The sequence below is a fragment of the Sitodiplosis mosellana genome, unplaced genomic scaffold (assembly GCF_009176505.1).
Source record: "Sitodiplosis mosellana isolate CC-2019 unplaced genomic scaffold, AAFC_SMos_1.0 Smas_scaffold_6166, whole genome shotgun sequence".
Classification (NCBI taxonomy): Eukaryota; Metazoa; Arthropoda; class Insecta; order Diptera; family Cecidomyiidae; genus Sitodiplosis; species Sitodiplosis mosellana.
In genome coordinates, this window is record NW_022601407.1 from 6,817,725 (window position 1) to 6,840,383 (window position 22,659).

The following is a 22,659-nucleotide window of genomic DNA, read 5'->3' on the forward strand; positions in this document are numbered from 1 at the left end:
AACCGACAGAAAGGAGTGGACGCGACCCCACCGAAACAAATTATGCAAAATCAATCTCCGATTTATAACAAATTGAGCAGCCTTTATATCTCACTCTCTTTCTGCTCTCCATTCACTCATTCATTCATTCATTCATTCATTTCATTGCGTTGAGTGCTCTAATGAAAATGGGCCTTGATGTGAGTTGTTTTGGTTTTCTCTACAAAGTGAAAAGGTTAAATGTTATTTGTTCTGGTAGATAATACGGGCGAAAAGTTGTTAATGAGCAATCCGAATATATATTAAATATTTAAGTGTTTTGTTACCGCGAAAATGCGCGCTTGAGATACCCAGTTTATATATACTAACACACACACACACACACAAACACCACCCAACAAATTTTCACTCCAAATGCCATTAGACGCATCGTTTTCAGTTCTTCACTTGAGGCGATTCTGTTTGTTTGTTTTCGCTTGCGTGTTTGTTGCGCCTTCTATTCGTGTTTTTTGTTGTTGTTCTCCGTTAGAACCAAAAAAAGAAGAAGAAGAAGCAGCAACAGCAACAGTAGCAACAAATATGAAATCTTATCTCGAGCATTGCCCATTGCCGACGTATTTAATTATCTCTCGTTTCGTTGTCGGTCGTTGAAAAATGTGCATAATGGAATCAGTTGAGAGGAAGAGTGAGAGAAATGAAGCAAAAAAAATATGAATAACTCAGATTAAGGCGATTCATTGTCAATGCCAGCCGGCAATCCGTTCCCAAACACATGGCCTCAAGAATAGTTGTTTTTCAATTTTCTTCTCTCCATCTCAAAGTGTATTGCCTTGATTTTTGTTTTGACACTTACAAGACCTATAGGCATATCACAAACACCACGCTTCGAATCTCTTGATAGAAAAAGAACGAAACGAACAGCGAAAAAAAACATACGGCTCATATCAGTCACACTTTCTCGTACAGTTCAATCAGATTACACATGCTCCGTAGCGTTATGATTTAGTGACTAAGTCAAATCAAATTTTGGCTCATGAGATTGTTTTTAGTCGTATTTTTCCTTTCAAACGATTACAATTGGCCAAATTGCTGAATCGGTGGTGAGTTGTAAAAGGCAAAAATTAGTGGCGACAAAAAACAGTTCGTGAGTGTGATTAAGTTTTGTTCAATATTTACAACAGTTGGATATGCTAGAAGAGCACACCATAAACAAGAAATTTGGTAGAGCGCTATGTAAATGTGAATAATAATTTTGGAATTGATTTGAAAATCGGGTAGATAATTAGAAGAAAATCAACAACAAAATGGAATTGCTATACGATGCGGATGCAATTTACGGGCATGCATCAATAGAACAGCCGCAGAAACCATGTGAGTTCGGATATGTCGGAGCTTAAGTGCCATTGTTTGTCACTGTGGCTGCAGGTGAACGCCAATTTAATTGAATAATTTTCGACGCACACACAAATTTTGCAGGTTTCTACGTGCCACAACGATATGTATTAACGTTTATGGGATTTATGGGATTGGCAATGGCTTACATGATGCGTTTATCATTGTCTGTAGCAATCACACAAATGGTACCACCACCGATTGTCCAGCTCACCAATTTGACGACATCAACGGGCGAAATGGAAATTATTTGCCCATACGCTGACGAAAATTACTATTCCGAACACTTCAATATGACAGCCATATTTGATCGATTATACTCGGTAATGTTCGGTGCATTTTACACATTTATCCAATTACTAACACGACCCACGATGCCTACGAATAGATTATGCACCATATTCAGATGGATTCATCTCATTCTGTGAGAATCCGATGAATTTGCGTTCAAATACAATAAATAACACTGCGAAAATATGTCAAAGCAATTATTCGGTTAATTGTCATACGGCAATTATCGGGTAATAAATTGATCAATTAAGCGTATATCCGTGAATTCGCGACCAAAACATTTGCGATGCGTATAGTTTTCGTTGCCAAAAGTCGATATTGCTTCCATTAACAACCATTAGAACTATGAACAGCAAAAACTCTCTTAAGAGAGCGACGAGCGCATTGTGAAACTGTTGTCAACTGGTAATTAATTGTTGGTTTGTTTTCATCTTCTTTCTTTTCTGTTTGCTTCCATCAGGGTGATAATGATGTCTATGGTTGGTCACAAGAACAGCAGGGGATCATACTATCGGCATTCTTCTGGGGTTATTTCATTACACAGTTGCCTGGCGGCCTTCTATCGCAACGATACGGTGGCAAATATGTATTTATGCTGGGCATTTTGTTTTCGGCCATTTGTTCGCTGTTAACACCGTGTGTTGTGCGATTTGGTAACCAATGACACAGATATAAAACAAAAAAAAACTTTGAATATTCATTGCATTAGTCACACACGTGACAATGTTTCATCTATGTCATTTTGTCACACTGATTTTTTTTCTTTCTCTTGATGCCTTCTTTTTTATATGGTACGGACATACAGCCGAATCAACCGGTTTGATAGTATTGCGAGTGTTTAGTGGTCTTGGTGAAGGAATAATGTATGCGGGATTGACGGATTTGTTAGCGGCATGGATTCCATTGCAAGAGCGTACCACACTTGGTTCATTGGCATACGGTGGATCGACGGTAAGTGCAAATCAGCTTTTGCCACAAGTATGCGACCAACAAGCAGAATAAAAAAAATATATGGGAATACGTGAAAGCCTCTCGGTTCGGATCACGTTTGAAATGATTTTCACGTCATAAATTCACAAATACGCCATATGTTCACATCGGTTAAACGATGCTAACAATGGTCATCATTTCGAATGGCATAATTTTCGAATAACTCTTGTGTGTCCATTTACAAACCATCCACCACCGTCTCCATCTCAGCGCGCCATATCGCCAACAAATAACTGTGTTGGATGGAATTAAATCGGATATTACAATATTATTATCATCATCATTTTTCATAATTTGCACGATGATTCCGAGAGAGAGAGAGAGAGAGAGAGAGCGAGAACGGCTGAACGCATTTTTATTACCATCGTAATGTTCGTTTATTGATTGTTTCGGGTACGAACGGTGGAAGAACGAACGGTGAAAATATGCTCAAATAATCATAATAATGACGGATTTTTTTTTTTCATTTCGTTACTCTCTCTATAAATCTCAGGTTGGTACAATTGGCGGCACATATTTGGCAGCATCATTTATCCATCATTTCAAAAGCTGGCATCAGGTCTTTTACATCTTTGGCGCGCTAACAATCGTCTGGTGTTTCCTTTTCGTAAGATTTCATTTATCATTTTATGTTTGGCGGTTTTTTGTTCTGCTTTCTCTTCTTCTTCTTCTATACCTCAGACCGAGGGCCTCAGTCAACGAGCTCAAAAGCAACGAACAAAAAAATGAGCCAATTGTATCGATCATCGGTCGATTGAAGTGGGAAAAAAAACAATGCTATTGAGGAGAAAAAGGAGCAAAAAGACAAGGCGCATATTGACGTTTTGGCTCTGGCAATGGCATTCAATAAATCGCACGTACGCCTTATTGTGTGCATTCGCTCGCTCTCCAACCACAAACATTTACATTGTTCGCTTTTGGATTGTTCCATTGTTTTTTTTTCTCTGTCGTCGTCGTCTCCCGCCTGAATTATTATTATATTTCAAGCACACAATAACTCTCCTCTGCACACGGTTGCAGTCACAATGGTCATAAAAGCAAGAGCGAAATGATGAAGATGAAAAAAAGCAATGCCGAAAACGACATCAGAATTTTCGGCTTTTTATTGAAGTAAATGTTCATAATGGCCATATTAAGCATTATGAAATAGCCCGATAATATTTGACATTTGCCCATGTTTACTATTTAATGTCATGAATTTGCGTATTCGAAATAAATATTGCAAGCTCCCCTCGTCAAACCACAAGAAAAAACCAATCCAAAGCATACATTATAATGTGTGCACATTATGCGTTTGTAAATAGATTTATATGAATATTTGTCTTTCGACCAGCCCTTAAGCATTAAAGCACCAGCGGGAGAAAATGAAGAAGAAAAAGAAGAAGAAGAAGAAGAACAACGCGAAGAAGAGAGAGAAAAAATTGCATCATTCGATCGATATACATATCAAGCGCGTACACACGCACGCACGTTCATCGTATCGAATACACACTATATTGGCATCGATAAAAATGTTTATCGGCATTCGATTTAACATCCATCACACATATTCTCCTCCCTATTTTTATTATTCTCGCATTCATTCCTCTCACCACCCTCGCAAATACAATCTTCCGATTTTTGCAGCTTCTGTTGTGCTACAATGATCCGGACTGCCATCCATTCATAACGGACTATGAAAAAACGTATTTACTCGATGAACTGGGTCAGCAACAGCGTAAAACCTCATTGGATGCAAGCATCAAACGAAAGGCAACCAAACGTACACCATGGCGACAAATCCTCACGAATGTGCCGTTTCTTGCATTAATCTTATGTCAAGTAAGTTCCAAATGCCAAACCGAACAAAGTCGGAGGTTTTCGTTTGCGTTTTCGCACTCGCAATTTTTTTTTTATTATGTGTTGATCCTGTTCCGCGCGCATACGATACTCGATACAAGAAATGAGTGAGCGAGCGAAAGCGAATCAAGCATGGTTTCTACTTTCGACTTATTTTCACACATACTCGCGTTCTCGCGCTTACTTGATGATATATCCATAAAACACATCATTTTATGGACTACTTAAGTGACAATCGTTGCTGTCGGCTGCGATAAAAATGGTCTTTTTTTGCTCTTGCTCACTCTCTGTACCTTGCAACAAACAACGTAAAATCGAATGTGTCGCAACGCATGAACACTAGAAACGCAACTGTCTGATGAATTATCCGACAGGTAAATTCGACTCGCTGCACACTTGATATGTGACATTTTATGCTTTGTTTTTCTTTCCTCACTCATTTGTTTGTGTGATTATAATTATGACGCACGGAAACCAGATATTTATTTCATTTTTGTTTTCAGCTCATGTATATGTTTGAAATCTATTAAATGCTGCAATTGGAATCGCACGGTGGAAAAATCCATGAAGCATTGAATTGTATTTGAACACAATGTGAAAGCACTTTGATGTATTGTGATCTGGCTTGTAACCAAGTCGAGGCGAAAAGAAATACACACACACATATTATATATATGCGTTGAAATTGTTATCTGCAATGGTTTTTCAAATGTAAGCTACTTGTTAGAGGACACAATACATCAGTGTTATGCTTTGTGATTGATAATCGTCTGAATATTTTGATTAATACGCATTTTATTTTTCGATCCAGTCCATTCATCCATCAAAAAAACGCACCATTTCGAGCGAGCAATATAGATTTTAAGAATGTATTTAACATGAAAAAGCTGTTTTTTTTTTCTATCCACTCGTTCTTTCGCCTAGCTCGTTTCTACCCTCCCTCCATTTTTTTCACTTGGTTCAAGTTCCTTCACGGCACTTAGTGCAAAGAATTTAGCATTGGATTACATCTGAAAGTTGCTTATGTGTGCGCCTGCTGTTTTCACTGCTTCGTTTACTTTTTTCTTTTTCGTGGAAATCTCAAGCACATATCCCGTCATGAACAAGAAAAAAAATTCGAACAAATATTAAGAAAAATCACCAAACTCAATCACACATATCAAAACAACGCACACACACACACACACACACACACACCGATTTGGTTGTGTTTTCTTTTTAGGTTTGGGATTTTGTTTATGTTTTCAATTGTCTCGAAAGAAAAAGCATCTGCTGAGTACTTGGAATTTTTCCGGCGTTTATATTTCAGTCACCACCAGCCGTTATTTTTTTTCCTTGCTTTGCCTTCCCTTACCGCACCACGCCGCGTCGCATTTCCCTTTATTGTGGCTGTGTGTGTATGATGCTTGTGTGTTTTGTGGGAAAATAAATAGAATGCGCTTAAATAAAGAAGAGAAAGAAGACGAAACAGAGAAAAAGAGTAAACGTTTTGGAAGATTGCTGGCCGATTTATATCCGCTTGGATTTAATGTCATGAAGTATCATGTTCAAGTGGATTGAATTTTCCTTTTTTTTCCTCGGTGCTTTTCCGAAAGGGAAATCATTTTTTTTCTTCGTTTGTTTGTTTGTACAACGTGATTGTTTGTAATCTCATTGAACTTATAAGCTGTTGAATGCTTCAACAATATGAGCTTGTATTGTGGATTTTTGACACACAAACTTCCACAGAAGCCTTAATGACTTTGATTCAAATATATACGCGTCATGAATCAACATAGGAAAAAATATACGAAAATAAGTCGGTTGACACTGGAAAAATAATAACAAAGAGAAAATAACACACTGTCAACTTCATTCACTAGAACTTTTGTTCCATTTCAATTAAAACCACCCGCTCAATTTAATCCAACCCGAAATTTTCCATGGGATTTTTTCGTTTTTCTTGTCCCTTTCAAAACAAAGTTATTTACATTTCCATTTCCATTTCGATTCAAATTTCATTTCCATTTTGTCATTATTCTTGTGTCACTAAAAATGTTAAAAACAAAACAACAACAACAAAAACGAGAAAAATTTATTTTTTTATATCAATTTTGCATCAGGTATCGCATGAGTGGGCATTTTGTGTAATTGTACTGGATTTACCCAAGTATATGAACGATGTGCTGCACTTTTCCATCCAGGACAATGGCATTTATTCATCGATACCGCAGCTCATAAAATTGATAATGGCCTTGGTTGGCGGTGCAATCAACGATTGGCTTATCGCTGCCGATCACTGCACCATTACCAATGGACGAAAGATATTCGTCTCGATCGGTATGTGTAATTGAAAGTGCCCATCCAATACAAAATTGAAATGTGAACAAAACCAAAAGTTTTGGTTGGAATACATTAGTTTCTTCTTCTTTAAATTTGCATGTTTCTCTCTCTCTCTCTTTTGCAGCGTCAATATTCACGGGTGTCTTCATTATAGCCGCTTCGTATGCACAATGTGATAAAATGTTGGTGGTTGCCTATTTCACTATCTCCGTTGCATTTCAAGGTGTGCCGGGCGTTGCAATTAATACATTGGACTTGAGTCCAAATTATGCGGGCATTTTAATGGGTATTGGCGGTACGGTTACATCGATAACGGGCATTTTGGTGCCGTACATGGTTGGTGTGGCTACGTCAAACGTAAGTACAGCACCGCATTCTGGTGTTTTAATGATAAGATGCGCGTGAGCGCATAACACTTTGTTTAATACCTGTCGGAATGTGAATTTAATTAACTATTTCTAATTTTCTAATTATATCAAAACTCGGTTATTCTTTTGGCATCGGATGGCCAACATCACTCACATACATACATCGCGCGCGATTTCATTGTCCATTCAATGTGATGTAATCTAGTTCTCGTTACATTAAACACACCATTTCAAACACTCATTAAGCAAAGTGATTTTACCGCACAAACTTGAACATTTTCGCCATTGACTCGTTTTGTTTTTTTTTATTAGCATTATTAAAAGGAGCCAAAATGATTGCGTTAAATAATTATCATTTGGTGTTTTTTTCTCTTTTGATTTTGCAGTCATTGCTGAGCGAATGGCGATTTGTGTTTTGGATCACGTTTTGGTTGCAAGTGTTGAAATTGTTCATTTTCTCAATATATGGATCGGGCGATGTGCAATCATGGGACTCATACGATGCCGATTCAGAGGTTCGATTCATTTTACCCGGTGATGATGAATCAGATGAATACTTAGAGGAGAAATCCAACGACAGCACTAGCTTAAGTTCAAGTGACTCTGACCTCCTTGTTCGATAAGCCTTTACTGTAATTGAAATTCAACGTTATTCGTTTTTTTTTGTTGTTGTTGCTGTTCTTACCATTTAAATCATGCAATAAAATTGCGTTTTTATCACTCGTTGAAATGCGTTATTCGTTTTTTCTTCTTCACCGCTCTCTCTATAATACTTTGTAAATACATTTTAATTTGAGCACTTGCACTAACGGATTTAAACAGCAAATAAAATCGGAAGGGAAAAAAACGAACGGAACAACCATTCGCATTGTAATTAAGAATGGATTCGAACGGGAAAAAATAGAAATTTCCAATGCAAATTGCGAACAGAGTACGTGTGAATTAATGAAGGGCTCAAGGCAAGAAGAATAAGCTCATTTGCAGCAAGAAAGATTGAAAAGAATCGGTGTGTGTGTGTGTATGTGCTCGAAAAGCACCTCGAAACAAAATGTAAATTACTAGACATAAAGAAGATTTGCTTTTCAGTTAATTATTCAATCTCTTAATAAAATCGGATCGTAGTTGTGCATCAATATAGTCGTATTGGCCCTTTGAAAACGGGTGCTCACATCTTTTTGATTGTGCATACACACACACACACACACACACACACACACACACACACACACACCTTGTGCACAAATCTCAGTACAAAGTCAGTCGGTTGACGTCGTCGTTTGCTGTGACTCTTTTGCGCTGTGTTTCTTTTCGCTTCGTCAAAATCCATAAAAAGGGCAACGAAGCCACCCATAAAAGATTACCAGCCAAGTAATGTATTGAATAAAATGCAATTGGAAATGCGAGCGAAAATATCTATGCACTGTACAGTATGCACTCCGGATGAAACATAAAGGATGATTGCGCTATGGCAAGCACCAAAGAACGGAGGGTGGGTGATGCAGTGAGTGAGTGTGTGTGTGTGTGCAGTGCACTGTGTACAAGGCAAAGCAACTTTATCGCAGCGCATACAATTACCAGAAATACATTACAGTTCGGGTATTTTGCGATAGAGATAGCGAGCAAGAAGGAGAGTAGATGGGAAAGAAAAGCGCGAACGAAATGTGTAGGACAAATGCGAATCGCACAACTTACATTTTCCAATCGAATTCGTAGCGCTCGCTTTTGCACACCCATGAATTGTCTCGCTCATTCTCCCTATCAACGAAAAGCGAATAAAAGTTATGCGATGTGCATAAAAAAGTCTTTAAAAAGAGATTTTCCATTAGTTTGAATTGCACGTTGTGAACGCGCTGTCGATGATGGTGGTGGTAGTGGTGGCTGCTATTGGCTGCTGCGACAACAACATGTGTGTGAGTGAGTGATTGTGTGAGTGTTCACGCCTGACTGACTTAGTCTGAGGAAATGACAAATAATTGTTCATTGTAAATGGAACGCTCGTCTGGCTGAAACCCAAGCAGCGATTGAAAACGCCTTTGGTGCTCTTACATTATCTCCTATTTTGGAGAATCGGTTTTTTTTTCTCCCCTCGTCGTCGTTGTCCTTTGGTATACATTGTACAAACCGATGCAAGTCAAGGAGCAGCAGTATATGGTTCGATCAACTATGGCTCCGTCGAATAGATATAGATACATGCATGTATGTACCACTAGATCACACCAAGCAATTCGTATCGGTCAAAGAATACAAAGGACAAATGCCAATTATTCGCTTGCCTGTTCGTTTGTCTATTTTTGTTTTTTTTTTTGCTCGCACACAACAATTACATTTCAATGTGTCTACACGAAATGTGATAGACACACGATTTTCGTTCCATTGACTTGGCGGCTACGCTACATTCTTCATGAATCATTGAATCAGCAAATACACATTTTTTATTCGATTATTATCATTGGTCAGTTCTATTTTGTCACATCACATTTCGAATTATATAGTGTATCTATTCTTGTGGACATTGTCGACTCCACAATGTAGCAGTGGATACAGAGCGAATAGTCGCCGATGCGAGACGGAGAAGAAAGCGAAAATACAATTTGACCGAAATGACAGTATTTTGATTTGGTCGAAATTTGATTTGAATATCCGATCAACACAAAATTATTACGTCGTCGCTGAGGTTAAAAGAAAATGGCATCATTGTATCATTTGAGTACCGTTCTCCGGTATTAAAGAATAAACTTAACTTTTTTTTCTCTTTCTCTCTTTTCTCGTCTTTCCTCACTTGCTTCCACTCTCCACCCTCTGGGCATGTTCTTGATTGGCATACTGATGTCAAAACAGCCTGAACTTCAACCTGGACATCTTATTTTACAAGGAATCTGACAAAACCTTGCAGAGTTCACTAAATATTCGTGTGTCAGCAACTTTGTGCTCAAACTATTCGTGGAAAAATGCCATACAATGTGGGTTCCAATTGTGTGATCATCTTTAACTAACGACCAAAATTTCTCGTTAACACACACACACACACACATTGATCGCCATGAAATCGGTCGAATTGGATCGGGATGCGATTGGATGTCGAACACGTTCCATTTATATAATGATCGTAATGCTTCAATTCCAAACCCTTCTGGTCGCTTGCAGCAATTGTGATTGTTGTGTGAAAAAAAATGTGTACGGGAAGAATCAACAATTATTGGTTTGACCGAAAAAGAAGGTCGTGATTGCTTATTGCTTTGCCGGTTTGCTGAGTTGTCATAATTTATCGTAATTCTTTTTTTTTCGTTTCGTTCTTCTGAGGGACGACCACTAATGTTCTAATATTTGTCTCCGCAATTACTTAGGCTCAACACTACCCACGCAGGTACGTCACGTTCCAACAATTTCAACTCCGTCGCCGCCATCGGTTTTTATGAAGAAAAAGATGACGGCCTAATGTTTGGGCAGCCTATAAATAAACTCGAACTCTCTGTTTAACTGAAGAATTACGTCTCAGCACTGCAAATTTTGTGTGTGTGTGTGTGTGTGTGTCCGGAAATACGGGCGAATGTAAACAATTTCAACAAAGAAACGAAATGTATGCACCCAGTACGAGTAATATTGATTGTTGAACGCATTTGCTCATTCTTTTTGTCTCTCTTACTCGCTTCTTCGCTCACTTCCTGGAGCGAAATGAATTTGCTTTGAAACACAGCTCATGTAATTTTATCGTTTATCGACGTATTCGTCGTGGTGCTATCTTACAAATTATAATCCCGTTTTTTCTCTCTATTCTACAGGGCGTTCGTTTACACAGTGCTCAATTTGATGACGACAATAAACATTCGAATGCAGGCAAACGGAATTAACAGTCTCGGTTGCCTTGAGGCGCATACAAACACAAAAGTCAACTCTTTTGACGCAACACATCAAATGGCTTTTGTTGTCAGCCAAGTGACGACGGAAGTGTTTGCCAACTGAAACCGTTTATGGGATTTATAATATTGGTATTTTGTTAAAGCGATTGGGAGTATGGAATCGAAGATGGAGCAAAAAAAAAAAATAGATGAAGAATCATGGTTAAATACACTGCAACTCAGAAGAAAGAAACACAGAGAAAAGTCGAGACGACTTAAAAACTGAGTTCACGGAATTCAGCAGACTCCCCGTGGAATGAGTGTCAATCTCTCTTTTTTCTTCTTTATCAGTTGTCACACCAAATCAAATCATGAAAGCACACAAAAGAACAACACTGACCTGCAAGTAGGCAATATATACATTTGTTGAACAGTGTGTTTGTGTGTTGCGCGTATGGACGCACAAATACACGCTGTGAATGTTGTTCGAAGTGAACAGCATTAAATCGATATTTTTTCGCCCGGCGAAATTAATTTAACTAAAAGGAAGACCATAGAGTGAACGTGCGAAAATATCCATATGTGTTTGTGTTACATCCACATTAAGAGAGATAGAGAGAGAGAGAGAGAGAGAGAGAGAGAGAGAGAGAGAGTGAGAGAGAGGGAGTGAGAGAGAGAGAGAAAATTGCAATAAGATAACATGAGAAAAATACACGCAGAAAAGACACACACAAAACTGATGAAACGTAATCGACAAGAATCAAATTTCAATTTGCGCGCTCTATCTGTGTCGTTTTCTCGCTCTTTCACATAGTTTTTTCTTCCTTTCATTCGTTTGGTTGATTCTTCTCTCGAACCAATCAATATGGACAATATTGACCAAAGATTACCCACGTTATAGAGTGTTTAATGTGAATCTTTGCTCGTCGCCATCCTCATCAAATTCACGTCGCAATCCATCGCAATGAAACTAACTCACTCTCTGACTTTGTGTTCCATTCCTATTTCTCCTTCGCTAGTCCAAGAAAAATCATTTGGCCGAGCTAAGGCTCAGTTGCTTTCATAACTGTGATGCAAAAATAAAAGTCGCCCATAAATTTATTATCGATTGATGCGATGCGAGACCAAAGGCGGACACAAACATTGTTAAGCAGGCAGCATTTTGACTTACACACACACACACACCGAGAATCTCTATGTATCAGAGAGTAGACGGAAACTGGAATAATACCGTTGCCTAATTGAAATACGGTCACTGTTTGTGTTGGTTTTCGCATGAAAAGTTTGTATAAATGCGCGTTACCCCTTTGCTGATACGCAACATGTCCATTTGTGGCCGTCTTCACGACACCTTCTTCTATATTAGGAGCCATCCAAATGACGCTATAATATTTTCTACTGAAATTGAATCGATGTGTGAATAATGGCAATTTGATAGTTGACCATCAGCGTGTGACCATCGTAGCGTTTACCTATTGCAAACGCCATTTTCTACAATTATTTATTGATATTGTGTCACGGCAGGCGGTCAAAATGAAGAAAGTAAGAAGAATGAATGCAAAAAATACACATAAAAAATGCATCCCTCTCTCGCATACAGATCTTACAATTTATTCAATTGATTTAAATGGGTCATCGTTTATCGTTTTTTTTCTTCGTCTTTCTTCGTCCTTTTTTTGCTTTCGTTCGCGATTAGACATACATTGTGTGGCGTCCATTGTCCATCCGATGCATGACCATGATACCATATTCGCTCAGCCAACATATTCAATTCACACAAACACAAACGAAAGAAAAAACCGAATCGCTTATTTCTTTTGATTAATTCCAAGCACACAACTGAACTTTTAACATGCTGTACATTAATCATATAAAGTGTTTTGAAGTTCTAAAGTAGCTATATCGCTTGAAAGATATCGCCATTCATTCATTCTAAAGGAGCATTCAGCATTCGTTAGAGAGTTTTCGTAATTTTTTCTCTTCCTTCACTTGTTTCTTATCTCTAATGTTCATTTTGATTCCGATTCGTTCAGCTGCTATAAATCTAACCATATGGAATGTTTGCAATGGTTGCCTTCAAATATTCCTCATGGAATTCCATAAATATTTGTGATTTAGTCAAATGCGCGCCGCGTGAAATTTTCTCCGAATTATCGCAAGTGAGTTATTTATACGAGAATTAAATCAATGCTCATCAGTAGAAACAAAAGTGATTAAATTTCAATTTGATTCGCCATGTTGAGACTTTAACTAGTTGTAACACCAATGAAATATTAATAAGCATGAGGTTCATAAGAGCAGAAATTACAACGAAGTGTTCACATAACATACAATCACACTGAATATGCCAGAAAATTGAAATGCAAAGAATGTGTTTGGAGATGCGTGTAAAACGATCGAAAACATTGGTAGCAAACGCAAATGCGCGCCTTCGCGTTCCTGTATGTGTTTGAATTTCTATCTCATATTTTCGATGTATTACATGAGTGTTCCGACGTGTAGTTTATCAATGTGATAGGTACGTGCGGTTAAGGATTTTCGGCAGCATACAGGGGCTTTGAAATATAGCTGTTAAAAAGTGTTGATGAAAGTGATGAAATGAGGGAAAACCAAACGATTCACATCCCATCGTATATCCTCCACACAATGTACATACGCACGCACACAGCTTGATGCTTTCACACGAGATTGTTCATTAAATATGTTTTGTGATGAGCCAACGAAAATGTTTGAAATCGGATAGGAAAGAGCGTACGCCAGAGAGAGAGAGAGAGAGAGTGAGATGGAAAAATATAGATAAAGAGAGAGGGAGAGAGAGAGAGTGGGCGCACAAGAATATCAGCTCATTATTACCAGATCGAGTCACATAAATCGATTCGATGGCTGGAATAGATTATGAAAGTGTTGTGGATGTGTGAACATATGCAATCACAAGAAACCCATGTGCCAAATAAGTTAAGTAAACTCAACGCATACTGATGCTTTCCCGACAAAGTCGTCGCTTTCGTCGTCGTTGCCCCCAAAAATAATCTAGTGCTTTCATAGAGTCACATGTGCACGCGTTCGCATTCATCGGCGTGCTGTGTTCTCAATTTTTTGTTGTTGTCATTCCGCTGTCGTTGTCGTCGTCGTCGTTGCTTCTGCTGCTTCTGCTTCTTCTTGTGCGCGCGTTGGCTTCTTTTTGGGCTGGAAACTGCTTTTCTTATTCTATTTCATTTCGGTTTTCATTTTGATATAGTCCGTTATTTGCCCGAGCAAAGCAGTGGAACGTGTGTTGACGACGGCACTCTTCGATGCTTTGATGCTGTTTACATTCATAGCCGTAGCACTATCATATTTTCGGATCTAAAATGCAGTCAGTCAGTTGTGTATGTGAATGAAATGAGATTGGTGTTTTTGTGGCAGTGATAACGGCAAATGAACGATATCGTTCGTTTTATTTTTCTCGCTTTCACAATTCGTTAGCTCGAAAAAGCTTAGTCAAGTGCATAAATCAACTGTTTTGCCTTTCAAATAAAATCAAGCCACATGAAGACATCGATTTACGTGCGAATCTCCATCTAAAATATACATATAGATAGCATTTCCACAATGGTTCATCGACTGACCGGTCAGCGAGAGAGCCCCGAATGATACACACACACACACACACACATCGAGAGACAAGTGTGCAGCCGTATTTGCGGTTCACCACATTTAGATCATAACAATTTGTATTCACACAATCTAATATTCACATTCGGTTTCACAAACTAATTACTCTAATGTGCCGAAAAACCCCCCGACTAAAATTGCATTATATCCATATACACATTGATATGTGTGTAAGAGAAAATTTGCACAAGGTCATACAATAAACATTTTCCTAATGCTGCGTGCGAGTATCTCTCCCTCTCTGTGAATGTACTTATTTTTATGGCTGCACATGCCATAGCAACCAATATAACAACTATTAGGTTTCTCTAATGTTACAAAATTTACGCCAAACCACCTACTCTCATTCCCTCCCCAGTCCAGCAACCAAGCATTTAATTGCAAACGCTTCTTTGCACTGTCATTAATCGATGTGAATAATAGTTGTCGGTATTTGTGACGTCAATTAAGACATCCTTTTTAATATTTATGGCAAATGAAAGCTTGCATGCTTTTCTTCATGTTACATTCAATAACAAAATTCGCATTCGCATGGCAGAAAAAAAAACCGTTTTTTGAACGAATATCAAGCAAATGTGTTTGATTCTCCAGACAACTGGGAATTTCATAAATTCGCTTCTTGTTTTCATTTGTAAAGCAAAAACAAAAGCAATAATCATGTGTCATTGATTCAAACGAAGCGAAAATAACACCATTTTCATCTGAATGTTGTGTATTCGAACGAGTTTGTTGCAGCGTAAAAACGTATAGAAAGTTCATGTTCAGTACCAAAATTTATATCGGTATTTGTTTTAATGACTTTCGCATGAACATTGAAAGAAAAAAATCACGAATTTTCAATTTAATCTCCTTAAATTTAGTTTTAAGCTCAATCACAATTTCATTATTAGTACAGCTTAAATTTTTGTTAATTTTCCACCATCTCAGCCGTTTTATATTTGTTTTTTTTTTAATTTTAAATCAACGTTTGTTTGCACATCTTTTTTTTCATACTTTATTGCCAACTTTTTTTTTCTCTTCACACACAACGGAGAGTCGTTTGTTCTTCAAAGAAAAGTATATATGTTTTGTTCGCTTTTCCTCCCAATTTTTATCTCCTTTTTTTCGGTATTTCGGCTGCAACAAATTTATCACCCAATTTCAATTGATTACCAAATTGTTCTGATTGAATACATTCTATGGTAGCGATCAAAAAATCTGCTGAACCATATGAAAAAAAAACGACGGGCTAAAAGCTCTGAAGCCAAAATTGCACGAACGAACAAGCAACGATCGCTTGAAAAATGATTAATTTTACTGGTTGGTTGCATTTTTTTCTCGATTTTTTTTTTCTTCTTTCTCCTCTCTTTTGTGGCTTTGAATCATGTTTGTTCTCCTCTTTCTCTCCTCTCTCTGGTCCTCTCGCTCTCTAGAAAAGACTCATTTTCTACCATCAGATTATATAGAAAAGATATGAATGTCTGACAAATATTCATGTTAAATAATCAATTGGTACTTTATATTCATTATATTCGTTAGTCTCTGCATCGATGCTCGCCATTGTGTCTGTGTCACGGTCTGCAGCACTTATTTCTTTCTCCGCACAAAACGAAAGTGGCGGCGAGAAAGAGAGGGGAAAAGTAGCGAATTCCATATAACTATTCTGTAAATACATTGTTCATAAAATTCCTAAATAGATGGATTTGTGTGTTGAGTTGGTGAATGCGAGTTTGGGCACTGATGCGATTGGGTAGAGAGAGAAAGGAGGAAAAAATATCCGATGAAAAACAGCATTTCGAAACAGTTGAACAGGACGTCTGGAGATCGTTTTGTGGGACATGTGACAAACGCTAGAAAAACTTTTCGACATGCATTTTTTTCATTTTTTGTTTTCATTTTCATCTCGCCGGTCCAGTAGAAATGGCATTGTTGTCGGTGGTTTGTTCTTGCTAACTCATCGTGTTCTGCATGGCATCAATGTCGTCAATGGTCGCGTCATATCGAAAAGCAAGAGTTCAATATGGATTTTCGTTGCACATATAATAACAGAAACATTTGTGCACTGCATAAATAATTTGTGTGTTGTGCAGATTAAACTGAATAGCATTATGCGGTTTTGAGCTGCTGAATGGTGAATGACAGAAGGAGAACGATGCGAAACGAAATAAAAAGAAAACAAACCACGGGCGAAAGAAAAAAGAAAAAAACCTTTCATGAAAAATTCCATAAATTGTGAACTTAAGAATTCTTCGCTCGTCGTCATTTTAGCAGAAATAATTTTTTTTTTCTTTTCTCTCTTGGTCTCTTTCCCTTTCTCTCGACTACTGTACAGCGCGTAGGCATTATCATTTCATCCTATTCATGAAAATGGGAACGTCCTTGACGAACGAGAGTTAAAGAGGAGAAAACAAACACCGCAGAATCGATGTGTAAATTTTGCATACACCACTTAATCCAATCTAATTTGTCACGTGATTTGGCTAAATAAATCGATTGAACGCTTTTCGCTGCTTGGGGAAAAAATATGGGTCTTATGATCTATATGGCGCTCAATTTATTTTCTCGCCGCACCAGATGCCGATGGAAAATGAAATTGTGTAAAATTTCAAACGGAAAAAAATGGTGAAAATTTTCGAAAGCGAAGCAAAAAAATAACGCGTAAATCTTTCCCGTTTTTTTTTTCTTTCTCTCACTCACGCTCAATCACTCGTTCGCTCTTTTATCCATATTGTAAGTGAGTGAAGCTTGAATGAAAACATTTCGGCAACAGAGTTGTATGCTTGAGCAACAAAGCTGCATGAACAATGGGAAAACAAAACAGAAAGGGTCAATTTGTTTACGACATTTTGTGGGCCAGAGTGAATGGGAGGCAAGCGACAAAGAAAGGATTCCCGGTTTGTTTGGATCGCTTCATTGTACGCGAAATCGACTGCATCGAAAATTTATGTTTCCAGTTTGAATAGCTGTGGCTTTTTTCTCTTCACTTCTTCAACACACAGGAGTTAGAGCTTGCAGACGCTATGACGCTAAATGAAAAAGTTTTTCGTCAACATTCGCCGGATGGGTGTGTATGCGTGCGGTTGTGTGGTTCGCCTTCACTCAACTTTTCTTTTTTTTAGCGCCTGCTTTTTTTGCCCTCCATCTCCTCTTTTTTAGCGCCTGCTTTTTTTGCCCTCCATCTCCTCTTTTTAGCACTACATGAAATGTAGAGCTACTAGTCTGCTTTTTTTTCTAGGTCAAGTTTGACTACTCAAACAAATGTTGGTGAATTTGAATTATATGCTCATATTCTTTATTTGATTTAAAACCGGTGCACTAATGAAGATTTAATATATAACGCTTCATATATACATAAAAGAGTGACATACAATTTTTTTTATTTTTCCAAACTATATTTTATCATACATTTTATTTGTTTCTGGCATAACTTATACCTAACTAATTCTTTCAATGAGTTTCGAATATATTGAATTTTCTCCGAATATTGCATTCTTCTAATATTTCCATCTAATAAACTTCCGGATGTGCAACCTTTTATTATCATAATTAAGTTAAAAAGTGCAATAACGCCACATGATATATCATCTTCTTGATAAACAAAAGATTTTTTGAATTTAATTTTCTGTACTTGGTGTTTGATAAATGGATATAGTTTTGCCCACAGTTGCACCGACCCGTAGATTCAGCGGATATAATTTCTCTCATATTCACAGGAATTATTTCCTCGTCAGAAAATTCACAAAAAAAATTGTTCATTTAGGATTTTACGACAGATTTTGACCAAATTTGAAAATAAAATTGAAATCTATTTCAATCACAACAAAATTTCAAAACAACTTAGATTAAAGGGTGTTTCAACAGGGACGCAAAAAGTTTTCCAATAGGGACAGCATGAACGCTGACAGAACTGTCAAAATGATATATCATTTGGAGGCGTCAGTCTTTGGCAAATTTAACCATGTCAACATTAACAAAGGATCAACGCGTTGAAATCGTAAAATCCTACCACCAAAAAAGGTCTATTTTTCAATTTCCGAAGAATCAAAATATCATGTTAAAATCTGGCTTTTTACACCTCAAAAACAAATTTTTCTCGTTTTTTTTATTCTTAAAAGTTTTTATCTTAGCTTGAGCCGAAAATTCGCCTCAATAACAAAAGCAAAATTCCGCACCGTTTTTGAGATATAGCCAATAGGCCGTTTTTGGCCATCATGGCCAACTTTGGCCAATTTTACAAAAATGGCTTTGACAATTATTGAGTTTGATACTTTTAAATGACAGCTGGGGACACTAATTGTTTAGCCAGATCGATTCAACAATGAAATGTCCTTGAAAAACCGTCAAATAATAACTTAATCAGAATTGAGCTTCAAAAATGACAGAAAATTTGTGCGTCAAATGCATAGGTTGGTTACTCAAATCACAAATTTCACAAAATTGGACCATTGTTTTGGCTATTTGGCGATACATTATTTCATCGCGAGTGCCGTAGCTGCGTTTTTAGGTGTGTAAGTCCATATTTAATGCATTTTTTTACCATTAAAAATGCCATTTTTCAACATTTTTTGGTGAAATTTTTCCTCTAAACAGGCCACAATTAAAATGCACCATACAGGCCGTTTGCATAAAATTTAAATTCATACATAATTGCCATAGACCAAACTACATAACACAATAAAAATTTGGACAATTGGAATTTAATTTATGTGTTTTTTTTATCTAAAGTTTTTTGCGTCCTTGTTGAAACACCCTTTAGATACATTTCATGTAGTGCGCAAAAAACTAGTTTGTTGTGGCAACAACAAAATAGAATTAATAAATTAAAACTCAAGAACGCAGAGCGGAGCGTGGCGAAGCTCTGCGGTCTTGTTTTTTATTCACGTTAAAAAAAAAATTTCAGTTGTGCCGAAGGAGAAAAAAAACGCTTCGCTTCGCTCCGCTCTGCGTTCATGAGTTTTTAGTTACTTAATCTATTTTATTGATTCACAACAAAACTATTTTTTGGAGCACTACATGAAATGTATTTCATCAAAGTAACTTTAAAGTAATATATTTATTTGCAAAATGAATTACAAGATCTTGGTTTAATTTCTTTTTTGAAATATACTGCCTTTGGTTTAAATTAAATAAATAATATGAGCATAGAATCTAAAATCACTTTAATTCTGGTCAAGACTCAGAAAATATTATACGAAAAATTAATGTAATTTTTAAACAACATTTGATAATAAAAATTTTATTGACGCTTTGAGATGTTGTGCACTTATTTGTCGTTACTGCCACTGTTTTAAATTGAATAAAAAATATGAGCATAAAATTCAAATTCACCATAATTTGTTTCATCACTCAAAAAGTATCTAGGGAAAAAAAGCAGATTAGTAGCTCTACATTTCATGTAGTGCTAAAAACGAGATTTGTATGATGAAAAAATTACTTTCGAATATAATATTGTTGGGAGTTGGTCGGGGTGAGCTTTTTGACTGTGGAGCACAGTTCCTGAACTCGACTACGACGACGAACGAGAGAGAGAGAGAGAGAAGAAAAAGAAAACTCGACTCTGAACTCTGCCGCGGCTAATACAATGGACTGACAGCATTACGAGCAAAAATTGGAATTGAATCGCTGGTACATGTTAACAAAGGATCAGAAAATGAGCACAACAAAAATAACATTGTCAGTGCAATGAATACGATGCGAGAACAAGAGCAATGACGTTGAGGATGACGAAGACGACGAGAACGACGAAGATGCCGCCGACAACAACGTCAAGAGAGAAAAAATAAAGAATATGAATGCAGAGAAAGAGAAATAGACGTGACACGAAATTGAAACGAATACACACACTGCCATTGCCACTCTCTTTCTCTCTTGCTCCCACTCTCACACACACACAACAGATAAATTGATTGTTATTTATGGCAGTCGGCCCAATATAAAACGTCCACTGTTCCGTTGCGCAATTCTTAATAGATCCGAAAATTTTTCGGTCTATAAAATTTCAATTACCATAAAATTATCGTTCGATCTGAATATACAGCACATAAATTGCAGCAACACACACACACACACACACACACACACACACACACACCACAGTATTACAAGGCGGAGTATTATGTTTTGACGCTACAAAATGATGAAATTTCCATCAAACTTTTTTTTGATGAAAACTGCACAACATTTTCATTCGATTTACACTTGCGTGTCGGTTGACTGATCTTAGTGCGAAGAAGCGAGCTAAATGATCCAAGTCAGAGGCGTCCAAATAGAACAAGAAGAGAGAGAGAAAGGAGGGAAAGCGAGAGTGGAAGATAGCGTAGGAACAGCAAATTCAGTTTAAACAATGAAAAGCCTGATGTTTGTTCTACATTTCTTTGATGTTTACGCCAAGACATGGAAGATATACTCGTGTACTCCGATGAAACGAACCGTATGATACATTCATTTGGTTAACGTATGTAAATAACCAATTTCCAATCGAGAATACTCTCTCTCTATCTTTCTCGCTCCCTCTCTCTCTATGTGTTTTTTTAAACCGTTACCAGCGTTAATTAAAACCGTAGAAAATCGAAAGCAAATAGAACACACATATCCAAACAATTGAAATGCATGTTTTTACCCTTGTTCGAATGCTGTAATTGAAATGTAATCGGTTGTTTAATCGATTTGGATTGAAATCATTGATTGAATTACCTGTGGCATTTGTTTGCCGAATTATTAACGTGAATGGATTTATACTTTTTTTTCCGTTTTGGCAGCTCTTTCGGAGAGGAATAGCGCAATGGAGCGATAATGCGGAAGAGAGAAAGAGAGGAAAGGGAAGAGGCCGTATTAGAATGAGTAAGTGATTTTCGTGCACAGTCAACGAATGTTTGTGCTCCATTCCCTAATACAATTATCCATTAAACAGTCGACAATTTCTTCGGAAGTTCGGTTTTTTGAATCGCGTGCAGAGGTTCGCGTAGATGTAATCAATTTTAAAATTCAAGTCTTTCGGTTACATTGAGTTGATAAAGCACATACAGGGGTGTAGGTAAAAGTGCGCACTGAACGCGTACCGCTGCTTGTGTTTACTCATTAAAGTCTTTGCAATTGTCAATGGCTAAAAATAGACACCTCTGACACGAATTACAAATGAGAGTACAGCTTGACAGCGGCACATCGATGTTGTGTGTGCCCTGCGTCGTCATCAACGTTGATATGCCAGGTTACCAAAATTAATTGCAATGTTTGAAAGATTCACCGGTGCAGATTAACGAATCGACTTGCGCTAATAAACTTTCCACACAAATACAATCAAGTGCTAAAAGAGGCTTGCACACACAGCTCGATCGATTCGAGACCCGATTTTATATGTGCGCCTTCCACCCCGAAATCGAAGCTCAACACGACAACGACAACGACGAGGTCGACGACGAATCATTGCTTACTCATAAAATAAAATTAAATAAATCCAAATCTGCTCATTGAGTGTAAAAGTGCTTGAACGAAAGAATGAGAGGCCGAGACAGAGCGAAGTGAGGCTTTTAAAGCAATTTTATGAGACAAATAAATTGTTGCGACTCATGCTCAAATTATGACTTTATTAAATTATCTTTTAGTCGAGAGTTTGTTAGATTGTGCGCTGATTTACTTGAAAAATCAAATCTTCATGTCAACATACACACAGGTGGAGGATTTCAGTTGATGAACTCTATTCTCGACTTTTCGCAACATTTTTTTTTTGTTCGTTCTGTCTCTCGGAATCAAAACAGACTTTTGAAAATCAACTTAATCGCATTCTTGCACAAACACATCGACTTTTAATCAAATTCAGCAGCATGCAAACGCGCGCGCGTGTTCTGTTTCTTTTTTTCTCGTTTGTTCTATTTCGTTTCGTTTTGGTCCACTTGACCCGAGACCGAGACCGAAAGCATGTATAAGCGGTGTTATAGAAGTCAATAAACTTTTCCACATAATTATTTTTCAAGATAGAGAGAAAGAAAACCCATCGCCAAATGTTAAAATAC

The 22,659-nt window shown here is 37.4% G+C and overlaps 2 protein-coding genes across 5 annotated transcripts in view; one reads left to right on the plus strand and one right to left on the minus strand.

The window, feature by feature from the left end:
* Positions 1 to 22,659, minus strand: part of LOC129575215 (somatostatin receptor type 2-like) — a 90,998-nt gene that overhangs the window by 13,476 nt on the left and 54,863 nt on the right. The window lies entirely within an intron of this gene.
* LOC129575213 (putative inorganic phosphate cotransporter) lies at positions 1,050 to 11,051 on the plus strand. Of its 4 annotated transcripts, XM_055458283.1 has the most exons (10): positions 1,050 to 1,350; positions 1,456 to 1,694; positions 2,123 to 2,315; positions 2,468 to 2,613; positions 3,146 to 3,259; positions 4,279 to 4,473; positions 6,594 to 6,810; positions 6,938 to 7,170; positions 7,568 to 7,813; positions 10,961 to 11,051. In XM_055458283.1, the coding sequence occupies exons 1-9, from the start codon at positions 1,284 to 1,286 to the stop codon at positions 7,802 to 7,804; spliced, it is 1,641 nt and encodes a 546-aa protein (XP_055314258.1). In that variant the 5' UTR covers positions 1,050 to 1,283; the 3' UTR covers positions 7,805 to 7,813; positions 10,961 to 11,051. The 4 variants fall into 4 exon arrangements, with proteins under 4 accessions (XP_055314258.1, XP_055314257.1, XP_055314259.1 ...); XM_055458282.1 differs by lacking the exon at positions 10,961 to 11,051 and having other exon boundaries at positions 7,568 to 7,911; XM_055458284.1 differs by lacking the exons at positions 3,146 to 3,259; positions 10,961 to 11,051 and having other exon boundaries at positions 7,568 to 7,892.

Coding starts and splice junctions, on each gene's coding strand:
- LOC129575213 (XM_055458283.1), top strand. CDS start 1,284: ATGGAATTGCTATACGATGCGGATGCAATTTACGGGCATGCATCAATA. Junction 1,695..2,122: donor TATTTGATCGATTATACTCG/GTAATGTTCGGT, acceptor TGCTTCCATCAG/GGTGATAATGATGTCTATGG. Junction 2,316..2,467: donor ACCGTGTGTTGTGCGATTTG/GTAACCAATGAC, acceptor ACGGACATACAG/CCGAATCAACCGGTTTGATA.